The following is a 13727-nucleotide window of genomic DNA, read 5'->3' as shown; positions in this document are numbered from 1 at the left end:
GGTTTTATTACTATTTATTATTTATGGTGCAACTGTAACGAAAACCAATTTCTCCCGGGATCAATAAAGTATGACTATGACTATATACTCTAGTCTTATTGAAGACTGGGAGAGGACTCCTGAGACTTTACACGAAGTGGTGGGGCTTTACTTTGGGAGTATTGCGAGCAGTTTTGGGGGATCCCTAATCTTTAGGAGGGTTTGGGGAAATGATTCCAGGATTGAAAGGCTTGGGTCGGATGAAGAGTGTTTGATCTTCCTTTCAAGATGCCCTGGATACCGGGAGCTGAGTAAGTTCACAACTCTTCTGCAGCTGACTTTGATCCTTTAGTATTTATATTTTTAATAGAATGATTATTGTGTTGTTTGAGTTGGGTTTTGCTTTGTGCTGCATCGTAGCCGCAGCCGCTGATGGTGAAGCCCCGTCCCGGTCCCGGTCCCGTGAGCAGACGGAGCCTCGGTTGAAGGAGCCGCCGGGGGAGGGATGCGGCCCGCTCGCCCGCTGCGCTGCTCGCCGTTCCGGGCCGTGCTGGGCGGCCTGCTGCTGGTGGCCGGGCTGCAGCTGCTCTACCTGTCGCTGCTGCCGGGGCTGCAGGGCCGGGGCCGGGGGAGGCGGCGCGGCGGCGGCTCCCCCTCGCACGGCCTGCCCGACCCCGACCCCGAGCCGGAGCGGCGGCGGCGGGAGCTGAGCCGGGCGCTGGAGGGCGGCGGCCAGACCGACCCGTCGGGCCGCTACCGCCTGTACCCGGACGTGACCCGGGCGCCGGTGCTGAGCCGGCGGCCCAGGCCCGGCCACCTCCTCGGGCTCGCCACCCACTGCTCGGCCAACAACCTGCACCACTTGCCCGGCCTGGTGCGCCGCTGGCGGGCCCCGCTCTCGCTGGCCCTGTTCGCCACAGCCGCCGACCTGCCCGAGGCCCTGCGGGCCCTCTACCTCCTCGGCCTGCACTGCCCGGGGGTGCGGGAGCTGGTGGCCTTCACCCTGGTCACGCCAGCCCGGGTGCCGGCCGCCTTCCCCCCGGGGGAGGAGGAGGAGCAGGCCTCGGACCCCGACCTCGATTTGGACCTGGAGCCCGAGCTGCCGCCGCCGTGCCGGCGGGCCCTGCGCCCGGTGCTGCGGCTGCGGCGCCGCTACGCCAACTACGGGCTGGCGAACGCCTCGTACCCGGGCAACCTGCTGCGCAACGCCGCCCGCCGGGCCCTGCCCTCCCGCTACGTGGCCGTGATCGACGTCGACATGCTGCCGAGCGGCGGCCTCCACCGCCGGCTGCTGGAGCTGCTGTCGGCCCCAGGCCCCGGCCCGCAGCCCGGGCCCGCCGTCTACGTGCTGCCCGCCCTGGAGATGCGCCGCAGCCGCCGGGTCCCGGCCGACAAGGCCGAGCTGCAGCGCCTGTACCAGGTGGGCGAGGTGCGGCCCTTCTACGGCGAGCTCTGCCCCCGCTGTCACGCCCCGACCAACTACAGCCGCTGGATCAACCTGGCGGCCGGGCCCGGCCTCGGCGTCGCCTACACGCTGGCCTGGAGCGACCCGTGGGAGCCCTTCTACGTGGGGCCGCGCTCGGTGCCGCCCTACGACGAGCGGTTCGAGCAGTACGGCTTCAACCGCATCAGCCAGGTGAGGGTGGGAGGGTGGCGAGGAGGTGAGGGTGCCCCGGAGGGAGGGAAGGAAGGAAGGAGGTGAGGGTGCCCCGGAGGGAGGGAGGGAGGGAAGGAGGAGAGGGTGTCCCTGTGGGAGGGAGGGAGGGAGGAGGTGAGGGTGCCCCTGAGGGAGGGGGAAGGAGGAGAGGGTGCCCCTGAGGGAGGGAGGGAGGGAGGGAAGGAGGAGAGGGTGCCCCTGTGGGAAGGTGGCGAGGAGGTGAGGGTGCCCCGGAGGGAGGGGGGGAAGGAGGAGAGGGTGCCCCTGAGGGAGGCTGGGAGGGAAGGAGGAGAGAGTGCCCCTGTGAGAGGGAGGGAAGGAGGAGAGAGTGCCCCTGTGGGAGGGAGGGAAGGAGGAGAGGGTGCCCCTGTGGTCAGGAGGTGAGGGTGCCCTGGAGGGAGGGAGGGAAGGAGGAGAGAGTGCCCCTGAGGGAGGGATGGAAGGAGGAGAGGGTGCCTCTGAGGGAGGCTGGGAGGGAAGGAGGTGAGGGTGCTCCTGTGAGAGGGAGGGAAGGAGGAGAGAGTGCCCCTGTGGGAGGGAGGGAAGGAGGAGAGGGTGCCCCTGTGGGAGGGAGGAGGGAGGTGAGGGTACCCCCGTGGTCAGGTGGTGAGGGTGCCCCTGAGGGTAAGAGGGTGTGAAGGAGGGAGAACTGGAGGGGAGTTAGACGTGTGTGGGGGTGAGAAGGATTTGGGCTCTTGTCTGGGAGGAAGTGTGGGACGGTGATGTGTGTGAAGGGGATTGGGGTGGGGAGAGGGGTGTCTAGAGGTTGGGTCTGTGGGTGGGGTGGGTGACAGCCCTGGATGTTGCGTGTGTTGGTGGCAGGCGCGGTGCGGGGAAGGGATCGGACGTCAGTGTGGGAGAGGAATGGGGAGGGTCTCATTGCGGGAGCGGGGAGTGCGAACGGATTGCGGAGTTGGGTGGGTGTAAGGGGAGGGGGGGCGCGGTACAGGGAAAGGGTCTGGGCCACGTTGGGTTGTGTGGACGGTGCCTGGAGGTTCTGGGTAAGCTGTAGGGCTGGCAGATGTAAACACTCTGGGCCCACGCTGGACCGATTACCTCTGCAGTCAACAAGAGAGTTTTAAAAGGGACCTGGGGGGCAAATTCTTCGCCCTCAGGGTGGTCAGTCTGAGATGAAACCTCAGGGAATGTAACTTCTTTAAAAAAAAAACACTTGGACTGTTACAAGGATGGGAAACATGTATCAAATAAGGGCAGGTGGGACTGGCTTGGATGGCTGGCATTGCTGAGTTGGGCCAAAGGGCCTTTTTCTGTTCTGTATGACCCTGACTATTTCCACTGGGGCATGGGTGACAATTCTACGTGGTCACCTTATAGAATTGGGTTTTGAAGATGATGCATGGCCTTTGTCAGTCGGGGGATTGAGTCCAAGAGCTCTGATGACCCTGGTTAAACCAGTCTTGGAGTACGTTATACATTTAGAGGTACAACACGCCTCGCACAGCCTCCCACCCTGACCTAATCACAGGACAATTCACAACGACCAGTTAACCTACTGACCGTGGGAGGGAGCCAGGACACCCAGAGGAATCCCAAGCTCGCACGTGGGAAGGAGCATACAAACCTGTTTTCTGGACACTGGAATTGAACTCTGAACTCTGAACTCCAACGTCCCAAGGTTACAGGGGTGAGGGGGTGGGTGGCAGGAGACTGGGACTGAGAGGGAAAAAGCATCAGCTATGAGTTAAATGTTGCAGCAGACTCGATGGGCCAAATGGCCCAATTCTGCTCTTATATCTTATGCCTTAATTAATCTAGCGCATAGAGCACAAGAACAGGGAGATGGGAGCCACTGGGGTAGACAACTGGTGGGCCAGGTCACATCTATGGAAGTTTGGAGACCACACCTGGAGTATTGGCCTCCAAATTTGAGGAAGGACATTCTTGCTATTGAGGGAGTGCAGCGTAGGTTCACGAGGTTAATTCCCGGGATGGCGGGACTGTCATATGTTGAAAGATTGGAGCGACTGGGCTTGTATACTCTGGAATTTAGAAGGATGAGAGGGGATCTGATTGAAACATATGAGATTATTAAGGGATTGGACACGCTGGAGGCAGGAAGCATGTTCCCGCTGATGGGGGAGCCCAGAACCAGAGGCCACAGTTTAAGGATAAGGGGTAGGCCATTTAGAACGGAGTTGAGGAAAAACTTTTTCACCCAGAGAGTTGTGGATCTGTGGAATGCTCTGCCCCAGAAGGCTGTGGAGGCCAATTCTCTGGATGCTTTCAAGAAAGAGATGGATAGAGCTCTTAAAGATAGCGGAATCAAAGGTTATGGGGATAGGGCAGGAAATGGATACTGATTGTGGATGATCAGCCATGATCACAGTGAATGGCGGTGCTGGCTCGAAGGGCTGAATGGCCTACTCCTGCACCTATTGTCTATTGTCTATTGTCTATTCTGGACCCTTGTGGCTCCATAGCTCAAGTAGGCAACCTGGTCAGGATGGATGAACTGTGTCTCCTCGACAAGTGCAGGATGTTGGAAACACTCAAAAATCTCAGGGGGGTGGGGGGAAGAGTCGGTCAACGGTTCAGGCCCAGAGGGTTTATGTCACTGACTTGAATTTGTTGTTCTGTGGCACCAGTACAATGCCAAGATATGAAAAAAGAATTACCATCAATTTAAAAGTAGATGAATTCTGCCGCAAAGAAACCGCGGGGGTAGTTGTTCATGGGTTCATTGAGGGGGGAGTGTGTTGGAGGGAAGAAACAGTTCCTCAAACATCGAGTGTGTGTCTTCAGGCTCTTCTGCAGAGACTTGGTAAACTCTAGAGGATCTCAGGGTTTAGGAATACCTTGTATTCCGTCTGGGTAGCCGCCAACCTGATGGCATGAACATCGACTTCTCCTTCTGGTTAAAAAAAAAATCCCCTCCCTCCCCTTCTATTCCCCACTCCGGCCTCTTGCCTCTTCTCACCTCCCCCTGGGTACCCTCCTCCCCTTTCTCCTATGGTCCACTCTCCTCTCCTATCAGATTCCTTCTTCTCCAGCCCTTGACCTTTCCCACCCACCTGGCTTTATTCATTTCCATAGATGCTGCCTAACCTGCCGAGATCCTCCAGCATTTTGTTGGTGTGTTTGTAACACTCTGGAGACTTGTGTGTGAAAATCCCAGGAGATCGCAAGTTTCTGTGATTTAACCACCCCATCTAGCACCAGCAATCATTCCATGGTCAAAGTCACTTAGACCTAAACCATAAGATATAGGAGGAGAATTAGACTCATCGAGTCTATTCCATTGCTGATCTATTTTTCCATCCTGCCTCCATCTCCCGCCTTCTCCCCGTATCCCTTCATGCCCTGACTAATCAAGAATCTTATCATCCTCTGACTTGGGAGTCCTTCTGCAGAACGTCCTGAAGGTTAACTTGCAGGAAGAGTCAGTGGTGAGGAAGCTAATGCAACAAGAGCAAGGATGTGATGCTGAGGTTTTACAAGGCACCGGTGGGGACTCACCTTGAGTATTGTGGACAGTTTTGGGCCCCTCATCTTAGAAAAGATGTGCTGGCATTGGAGATGGTTCAGAGGAGATTCACAAGGATGATTCTGGGAATGAAAAGGTTATCATATGAGGAACGTTTGATGACTCTGGGTCTGTACTTGCTGGAATTTAGAAGGATGAAGGGGGATCTCATTGAAATCTTTCAAATGTTGAAAGGCCTAGATGGAGATGTGGAAAGGATGTTTCCCATGGTGGGGGAGTCTAGGACAAGAGGGCACAGCCTCAGGTTAGAGAGGCATCCATTTAAAAGAAAGATGCAGAGACATTTCTTCAGCTGGAGGGTGGTGAATTTGAGGGATTTGTTACTACAGGCAGCTGTGGAGGCCAGGTCGTTGGGTGTATTTAAGGCAGAGGTTACGGGGAGAAGGCCGGGAGGTGGGGCTGAGGAGGGAAAAAAAGATCAGTCATGATTGAATGGTATAGCAGACTTGATGGGCCAAATGGCCTAATTCTGCTCCTATGTTTTATGGTCAAAATATTCATAAAGACTTGACCTCCACAGCTGCCTGTGGCAACGAGTTCCTTCTCAGCTCTGTCCTAAATGGACATCCTTCTATTCTGAGGCTGTGTCCTCTGGTCCTAGACTCCCCCCACTACAGGAAACATCCTCTCCACATCCACTCTATCTGTGTCCTCTGGTCCCAGTCCCCCCCACTATAGGAAACATCCTCTCCACATCCACTCTATCTGTGTCCTCTGGTCCCAGTCCCCCTCACTATAGGAAATATCCTCTCCACATCCACTCTATCTGTGTCCTCTGGTCCGAGACTCCCCCACTATAGGAAACATCCTCTCCACATCCACTCTATCTGTACCCTCTGGTCCTAGACTCCCCCACTATAGGAAACATCCTCTCCACATCCACTCTATCTGTGTCCTCTGGTCCTAGACTCCCTCACGACAGGAAACATCCTCTCCACATTCACTCTATCTGTGTCCTCTGGTCCTAGACTCCCCCACTATAGGAAACATCCTCTCCACATCTGCTCTATCGACGCCTTTCACCATTCGATAGATTTCAGTTAGGTCATCCTCTCATTCTTCCAAATTGGAGTCACTTAGAACGAATTTCTTCCCCATTCCAATGTCTGATTTGAACAACACCTGAGCCTCTTGGCCATGTCGGCATGCTTTTATGCATTGAGTTGCTGATTGGATATTTGCCTTAACAAGCAGGTGTACCTAATAAAGTGGCCACCGAGTGTACATGTACATTGATAATTTACTGTGAGTTTTTTAACATTTCTGAACCTCTGTTCTGCGCAGGCCTGTGAGCTGCATGTGGCTGGTTATTCCTTCGCCATCCTCGACAACGCCTTCCTCATCCACAAAGGCTTCAAGGTCGCCGGCGAGTTCCACCCTCAGAAGGACAACGAGAATCGCCACAACCGCATCCTCTTCCGCCAGTTCAAGCAGGAGCTGAGGCAGAAGTACCCCGAGTCGCCACGCCGGTGCTGATCCGGCACAGTGCCGACCCACGCCTACCGCGCAGTCCCCCGGCGGCTCACTCCCGAGGCTCGGGGCGCAGGACGGGTATCGACCGGCGCAGTTGAGAGTGGGCCGTAGGGGAAAGAGACCTTGTGGCTTTGTGGGGGCGTACAACTTGTATCAGCAGGGCACCGAGCCTCCTGTCCCAGGGAACTTGTGTCCATCGGATACGGTACCGGTGGGGACGGGTCTGTCACTGTGTAACACCGGGGTGCGGTACCGGTGGGGACGGGTCTGTCACTGTAAAACACTGTGGGACAGTACCGGTGGGGGCGGGTCTGTCACTATAAAACACTGTGGGACAGTACCGGAGGGGACGGGTCTGTCACAGTGTATAACACCGGGGTACAGTACCGGAGGGGACGGGTCTGTCACAGTGTATAACACCGGGGTACGGTACCGGTGGGGACGGGTCTGTCACTGTGTAAAACCGGGGTACGGTACCGGTGGGGACGGGTCTGTCACTGTGTAACGCCGGGGTACGATACCGGTGGGGACAGGTCTGTCACTGTAAAACACCGGGATATGGGTCCGTCACGGTAAATCTGGGGACTGGTCTGCACTTCCAGTGAGAACTAACTTGCCGTGGGACAAGTCAAAGTGAACACAGTACTCCTGGTTTAAACATCATGCTTCCTAACACTACACCAAACTTGCAAACTGCTGCCAAGGGGAAAAACCAGATTCTATCCGTCTCAACATGGGATCCTAGCTCTCTGAATTTCAAGCTGTCAGTGTTCGTTCTGTAGAAATTCCCTCTGGCTTGTCAGTACTGTTTTGGTTACAAACCCTGCGGAACACTGGAATTACAAAACTGGGCAAACACATTTCGTTGACACTAGTCCTGCTGTTGTGGAACAGGAATTCATCTGTATTATGTATCTGATCTTATTTTGTAGTGTGTCAGACTTTGATGCAATAAATTAATTTATGGATTAACCTGGGGTCAAGGCTTGTTTACAAGTAAATTTGAGCTCTCTCCCAAGTACACTGTGGCCTTTTGCTGTGCGCTGGCTGATATATTGTCCCAGGTGATCAAAATCCAAAGTAAATATTATTTTCAGAGGGGTTGTAACTGTTCCGGAACCTGGTGGTGCGAGTCCTGAGGGTCTTGTACCTTCTACCTGACGGCAGCAGCGAGAAGAGAGCGTGGCCTGGGTGGTGGGGGTCCTAAACGATGGATGCTGCTTTCCTGCGACAGTGTTTCATGTAGATGTGCTCCATGTTTGGGAGGGCTTTACCCGTGATGTACTGGGCCAAATCCACCACCTTGTGTAGGATTTTCCGTTCAAAGCCATTGGTGTTGCCATACCAGGCCACGATGCAGCCAGTGAATACACTCTCCATTACCCACCTGTAGGGGTTTGTCAAAGTTTTTGATGTCATGCCAAATCTCCACAAACTCCTAAGGAAGTAGAGGTGCGACTGGGTCCACCACAGGTCCTCTGAGCTAGTGACACCCAGGAATTTGAAGTTACTGACCCTCTCTGCCTCCAATCCTCCTATGATTACTGACTCATGGACCTCCGGTTTTCCTCTCCTAAAGTCTACAGCCAGATCCTTGGTCTTGCTGATGTCGAGTGAGGGGTGGTTGTTACGACACTGCTCAGCCAGATTTTCAATCTCCCTCCTGTTTGCTAACTTATCACCCCCATTGATTCGGCGAACTTGTATCTGGTGAGTTTGTGACTATCTTAGAGGAGCCGTGAGATGGTGTCTAGGCTCAAACAACTGGTCGCAAGTAACGTGCAATGTGTTGATTGCATCTACGACCAACACGATCTGAGGAAACCAGAGCACCCAGAGGAAACCCCCTGCGGTCACGGGAAGAGCGTACAAACTCCTTCCAGGCAGTGGTGGGAATTGAACCCGGGTTGCTGGTACTGTAAATTGTTACGCTAACTGCGCCAACGCTGAATTTATCCTCAATTATGGGATCAGCCGTGTAATTAAGATGGGATGGAAACGAACTGTGGATGTCGGAAGTCCGACAAAGTTCTAATATCTCAGGTTGAGTAGCAACCGTACAGAAATTCTAACATGGACCATTCATCAGAACTAGCACGTGACGCAGGTTGGATTCTGATGTTTTTAATTCAAGATTGTTTCGGAAGTCAAGAAACATAAAGCTTGTGTTAGGACTATTTTTATTAAGTACTAATAGAACAAAGAGAATTGGAAACGGGGAGAAGCAGAGGACGAGTAGGGAAAGAAGCAACTAAAGATGGCAGGCCAATTTGTAGATAAGAGTCAACCAATCGGATCGCCAGTATTCAAATAATGCTAGAAACATGCTAAACAGTTCTGTGTATACAGTGCCTATAAAAAGTACTCATCCCTCTTGAAAGTTTTCATGTTTTATTGTCTTACAATGTTGAATCACAGTGGATTTAACTTAGCTTGGCAGTGATCAACAGAAATTACTCTTTCGTGTCAAAGTGAAAGCAGATCTCTACAAAGTGATCTAAATTAATTTCAAATATGAAACACAAAATAATTGATTGCATAAGTATTCACCCGCCGCCCCCCGAATATGACACACCAAATCATCACTGGTGTAACCAAGTGATTTTAGAGTCACATAATTAGTTAAATGGAGATCTGTTTTGGGGGACCTGTGTGCAGTCAAGGTGTTTCAACTGATTGTAGTTAAAAATAGACCTGTATCTGGAAGGTCCAACTGCTGGTGAGTCAGTATCCTGGCAAAAACTACACCATGAACACTCCAAGCAACTCCACAAAAAAACTTATTGAAAAGCACAAGTCAGGAGATGGATACAAGAAAATTTCCACATCACTGAATATCCCTTGGAGTACAGTTAAGTCAATCATCAAGAAATGGAAAGAATATGGCACAGCTGTAAATCTGCCTCGAGCAGGCCATCCTCAAATACTGAGTGATCAAGGGGTCTAGTGAGGGAGGCCACCAGAAGACCTGTGACAGCTCTGGAGGAGTTACAAGTTTCAGTAGCTGAGATGGGAGAGACTGTGCAGACAACAACTGTTGCCCGGGCGCTTCACCAGTCACAGCTTTATGGGAGAGTGGCAAAGAGAAAGCCACTGTTGAAAAAAAATCTCACATGAAATCTTAGCTAGAGTTTGCCAGAACGCATGTGGGAGACTAAAAGGTTCTATGGTCTGAAGAAACCATAATTGAGCTTCTTGGCCATCAGACTAAACACTTTGCCGTAAACCGAACTCCACACATCATCAAAAACACGCCATCCCTACCGTGAAGCATGGTGGTGGCTGCATCGTGCTGTGGGGATGCTTCACTGCAGCAGGCCCTGGAAGGCTTGTGAAGGTGGAGGGTAAAGTGAATGCAGCAAAATACAGGGGAATCCTGGAGGAAAACCTGATGCAGTCTGCAAGAGAACTGCGACTTGGGAGAAGATTAGTTTTCCAGCAACACAATGACCCCAAGCATAAAGCCAAAGCTACACAGGAATGGCTGAAAAACAATAAAGTCAATCTCCCGGAATGACCAAGTCAGAGTCCAGACCTCAATCCAATTGAGAATTTGTGGCCGGCGCTGTCACTCACGATCTCCATGCAATCTGACAGAGCTTGAGCAGTTTTGTAAAGAAGAATGGGGGAAAAATTACAGTGTCCAGATGTGCAAAGCTGACGGAGACCTATCCACAGAGACTCAAAGCTATAATTGCTGCTAAAGGTGCATCTAGAAAGGGGCGAATACTTATGCAATCAATTATTTTGTGCTTTATATTTGTAATTAATTCAAATCACTTTGTGGAGGCCTGTTTTCACTTTGGCACGAAAGAGTCTTTTCTGTTGGGCAATGTAGATCTCCTCCACCCAGTCTGCCAGAGCAGACCCCCCCCCCATGCTAGGGCACAATGATCCCTCTAATTTTTAGTAGTCAGTTGTGCGCAAAAATCTTATATTGTGCAATTTTTTTTTCCTGTGACAAAAGTTTGTGGGCACTGAATGCACACGTAGCACAGTTTATGTAGGTTTACAAAATATTTGACATAAAACTGCACAGAATAACAAAATAGCATACATATTTAAGCCACTCAGTTATTTTTTTTTCTCTGTCCTGTCTTTGGCATTTACCCATTCTTTGTAAACTCTATCTAGACTAATGGAATTTCCATCCCATTGATAGCTTTTGGTTCTCATTAACATATCCAAATGACTTTAGCAACCTCTACTATTTTGTTAAGCCCTTCAACTAGTTTGCAGTTCTTTTGCATTTCACGCCCTTCACTTCTGTTGAATTCGACATAGTGAATCAATATTTTTTCCAATAAAAACTTAGTAAGCTATCGACAGGATTTGAAACAGATCTCTGTAAAGGGCAGGGTGGAAGGAGAAATCAGTGTTCATTCCATCAGATGGAGTATGAAGCGTTGACCGCGTTGTGGTCGCAGAGCAGGGCATGGTGCAAAGTGTAGGATTGGGATGTGAAGATCCTGCTGGTTTTGGCCTGTGGTGCAGGTTACAGTATTTGCAGAATCGCTTGTGCTTCTGATAAGCTGCTGCCTGACTGGGCAGCTCTCGGGAACCGGGCCCATGGGGTCAGAGCCTGACATTTGTTAGTTCGGAGATGGAGGGCAGAACAGGCTCTTTCTAACCCAAAGGGCCACACTGCCCAGCACTAGCCTACTCACAGGACAATTCACGACCAATTAACCTCCTAACCGGTGTGGCTTTGGCCCGCGGGAGGAAACCGCTTGAGGGAACTGCTGGATTCTTCACGGCCCATCACGGGTAAAGCCCTCCACTGCCACTGAGCACATCGACACCAGGGTGCTGTCGCAGGAAGGTAGTATCCATCATCAGGGACGCCCACCACCCAGGAAGAAAGTGCGGGAGCCTCAGGATTCACACCACCAGGGGACAGTTACTACCCCTCAACCGTCAGGCTCCTGAATCAAAGGGGATAACTTCACTCAACCGTTCCCACAACCTATAGACTCACTTTCAAGCACTCTTCATCTCATGTTCTTGATATTTATTGCTTATTTATTATTATTATTATTTCTTGTATTTGTACATTGGCCTCAATTTCCACAGTCATGGAATCACACAGCAGGGAAATCGGCCTTTAGGCTCATCTGGGCCAAGATGACTATCTATTTGCCCTGTAAACCAGGGGTCCCAAATCTTTTAATGCCACAGACGGGTACCGTGGACCCCAGGTCAGGAACCCCTTTTCCAAACTATTTCTGTCTGTATGCCGGACAGACATCCTCGCCCAGGCGACCCAGCCAGGGTCGATCAGACCCAGCTTGTGTTTCTCCCCGTGGACCAAGATAATGGCAGGCTTGTCACTTCAGGGTTTAGGGTATTTTAAACCTTGTTATTTCCTTGTGCAAAAATGGCTGTTGTGACGTGTCTAGTGTGGTCCTGCTTGTCGCTCTCGCCTTCCGCTCCCACCGCTGGCTAACGGTGTTGCGAGAAGGAGGGCTGAATGTGTCAGTCTCTCCCTGCCAGTAGCAACAGCAAGCCTCGTGTCGTGCCTCCTCGCTGGCGACACACGGAAACTGGACCCCTCTCAGAATCAGGCCGGAAAACAGAGAATGGGGAGGGCTGTCCCACTGCAGTATGGACGTGCCCTGGTGCTCGTGAACCAACCTCCGGCGATGGGTAAATAGCCCCACTGATTCATGAGCAGCCTCGGGAGAGATGAAGGCTACGGAAGTAAAACCCAGACAGTAAATCCGGAGTGGCTGGGTATCATTGAACATCCTCCCAGCAGCTCCTGCAGCCGAGCTGGTGACAGACGTATTGCTTCATAAGCTTTCCTTTGGACTACCCCGGTGAGGCTGAGAGGGGGACCTCAAGATCTCTATACCTTCTGCCCAGGCTTGTGATGATAATCGTTGTCACCCGTCGTCTTTCAAGACAGACGGATACCAACCATTTCATTTTGACTATCTGGGGAGTAGATTGCTTTGAAGCCTAGTTTTTAGGCTTCACCTCAAAGTAAGATCCTTTACTTTTAGTTTACACTTGATTTTTTTTTGTATCTGAGTGAGTGGAGATCCCCAGGATTAAATTAACATCGTTTACAGGTTCACTCAACCCTCCTCCTCCTCCCACCACTCTTTTTCATTCTGGCATCTTCCCAGCCCTGAAGAAGGGTCTCAGCCCAAAGCATTGACCATTTACTGTGTCCCATAGATACCGAGTCTTCTGTGTTGTGGTGAGATGCGTCATATGAATTAACGGCAGCCTGCAAGTGTCACTAACTTTGTGTGGAAATTGTCAGTGAGACGCTGTTGCATCTCCAATCGTTAGAAGTTCAATTCCAGCCCTATTTTATTTAGGCAGTGTTTATTTATTGCACATTTCACGGTCTTGTGTGGGATTTCTCCTTTGGAGGGTTCTAGTTGCATCTTGTTTTGCAGCTTGCCTGCAAGACTAATCTCAAGATTGTGTTCCATATACGTAATTTTGATAATAACCGTACATCTTCCCGGTGGAATTCATGAGTTTCCTCCCACAGTTCAAAGATGTACCGGGGGAGGTTAACTGCTCATTGTAAATTGCCCTGTGATTAGGTTAGAGATAATCGGGGTTGTGGTTTCAAGGCTGGAAAGGCGCTATTCCTGAATCAATCTAGAACCAACATTAGCACGCAAACCATGTTCAAAACACACACAGCTCCAGCCTCCAATGGACTTGCATACATTGGTCCTGACGTTCCCAGCAGATACACAGCCATCTGGCCTCATTTTCTGAGTTCTTCAGGCTTCGTTCACTGCTATTGACCCCAGGACCATGAGCTCCAAACTCGCCGATAATGTCTCCTTCCAACTAGCCCACTCTCCGTCGTGCATCCCGCCTACTGCAGCTGATAGTCAGTCTGCAACTGGCTAGCAAAGGAGCTACGATCCAAGTCAATGGACCAAACCTTTCCCCAGTTGGCCACACAGCTCAGGCCCTTCACTGACCGTCAGCACGCAAATTCCCATTCCCCCACACGCCTCTCGACTCCCTCAGAATCAAGTCAGTTGCCGATAAAGATCACAGCAAAGCAACCATTCACACCAATATATCGGATAACACATAAAAAATGCAGGAGGAACACAGCAGGCCAGGAAGCTATGG

The 13727-nt window shown here is 51.6% G+C and overlaps 1 protein-coding gene across 1 annotated transcript; it reads left to right on the top strand.

Annotated features, from left to right (window-relative positions):
• The first annotated feature begins 368 nt into the window (after nt 1-368).
• Nucleotides 369-7070, top strand: b4gat1 (beta-1,4-glucuronyltransferase 1). The gene is made up of 2 exons (XM_063036623.1): nt 369-1615; nt 6426-7070. Exons 1-2 carry the CDS (start codon nt 485-487, stop codon nt 6615-6617), a joined length of 1323 nt encoding a protein of 440 aa, XP_062892693.1. The 5' UTR covers nt 369-484; the 3' UTR covers nt 6618-7070.
• The last annotated feature ends 6657 nt before the right edge of the window (nt 7071-13727 follow it).

This window comes from Mobula hypostoma, chromosome 30, assembly GCF_963921235.1.
Source record: "Mobula hypostoma chromosome 30, sMobHyp1.1, whole genome shotgun sequence".
Taxonomy (NCBI): Eukaryota; Metazoa; Chordata; class Chondrichthyes; order Myliobatiformes; family Myliobatidae; genus Mobula; species Mobula hypostoma.
Note: the sequence above shows the minus strand (reverse complement) of the source record. Positions and strands in the feature narration are given on the sequence as shown.

Excerpts from the sequence above, each read along its gene's own strand:
- b4gat1 (XM_063036623.1), top strand. The coding sequence starts at position 485 with ATGCGGCCCGCTCGCCCGCTGCGCTGCTCGCCGTTCCGGGCCGTGCTG. Across the intron at positions 1,616-6,425 it reads GCTTCAACCGCATCAGCCAG|GCCTGTGAGCTGCATGTGGC; the intron begins GTGAGGGTGGGA and ends TGTTCTGCGCAG.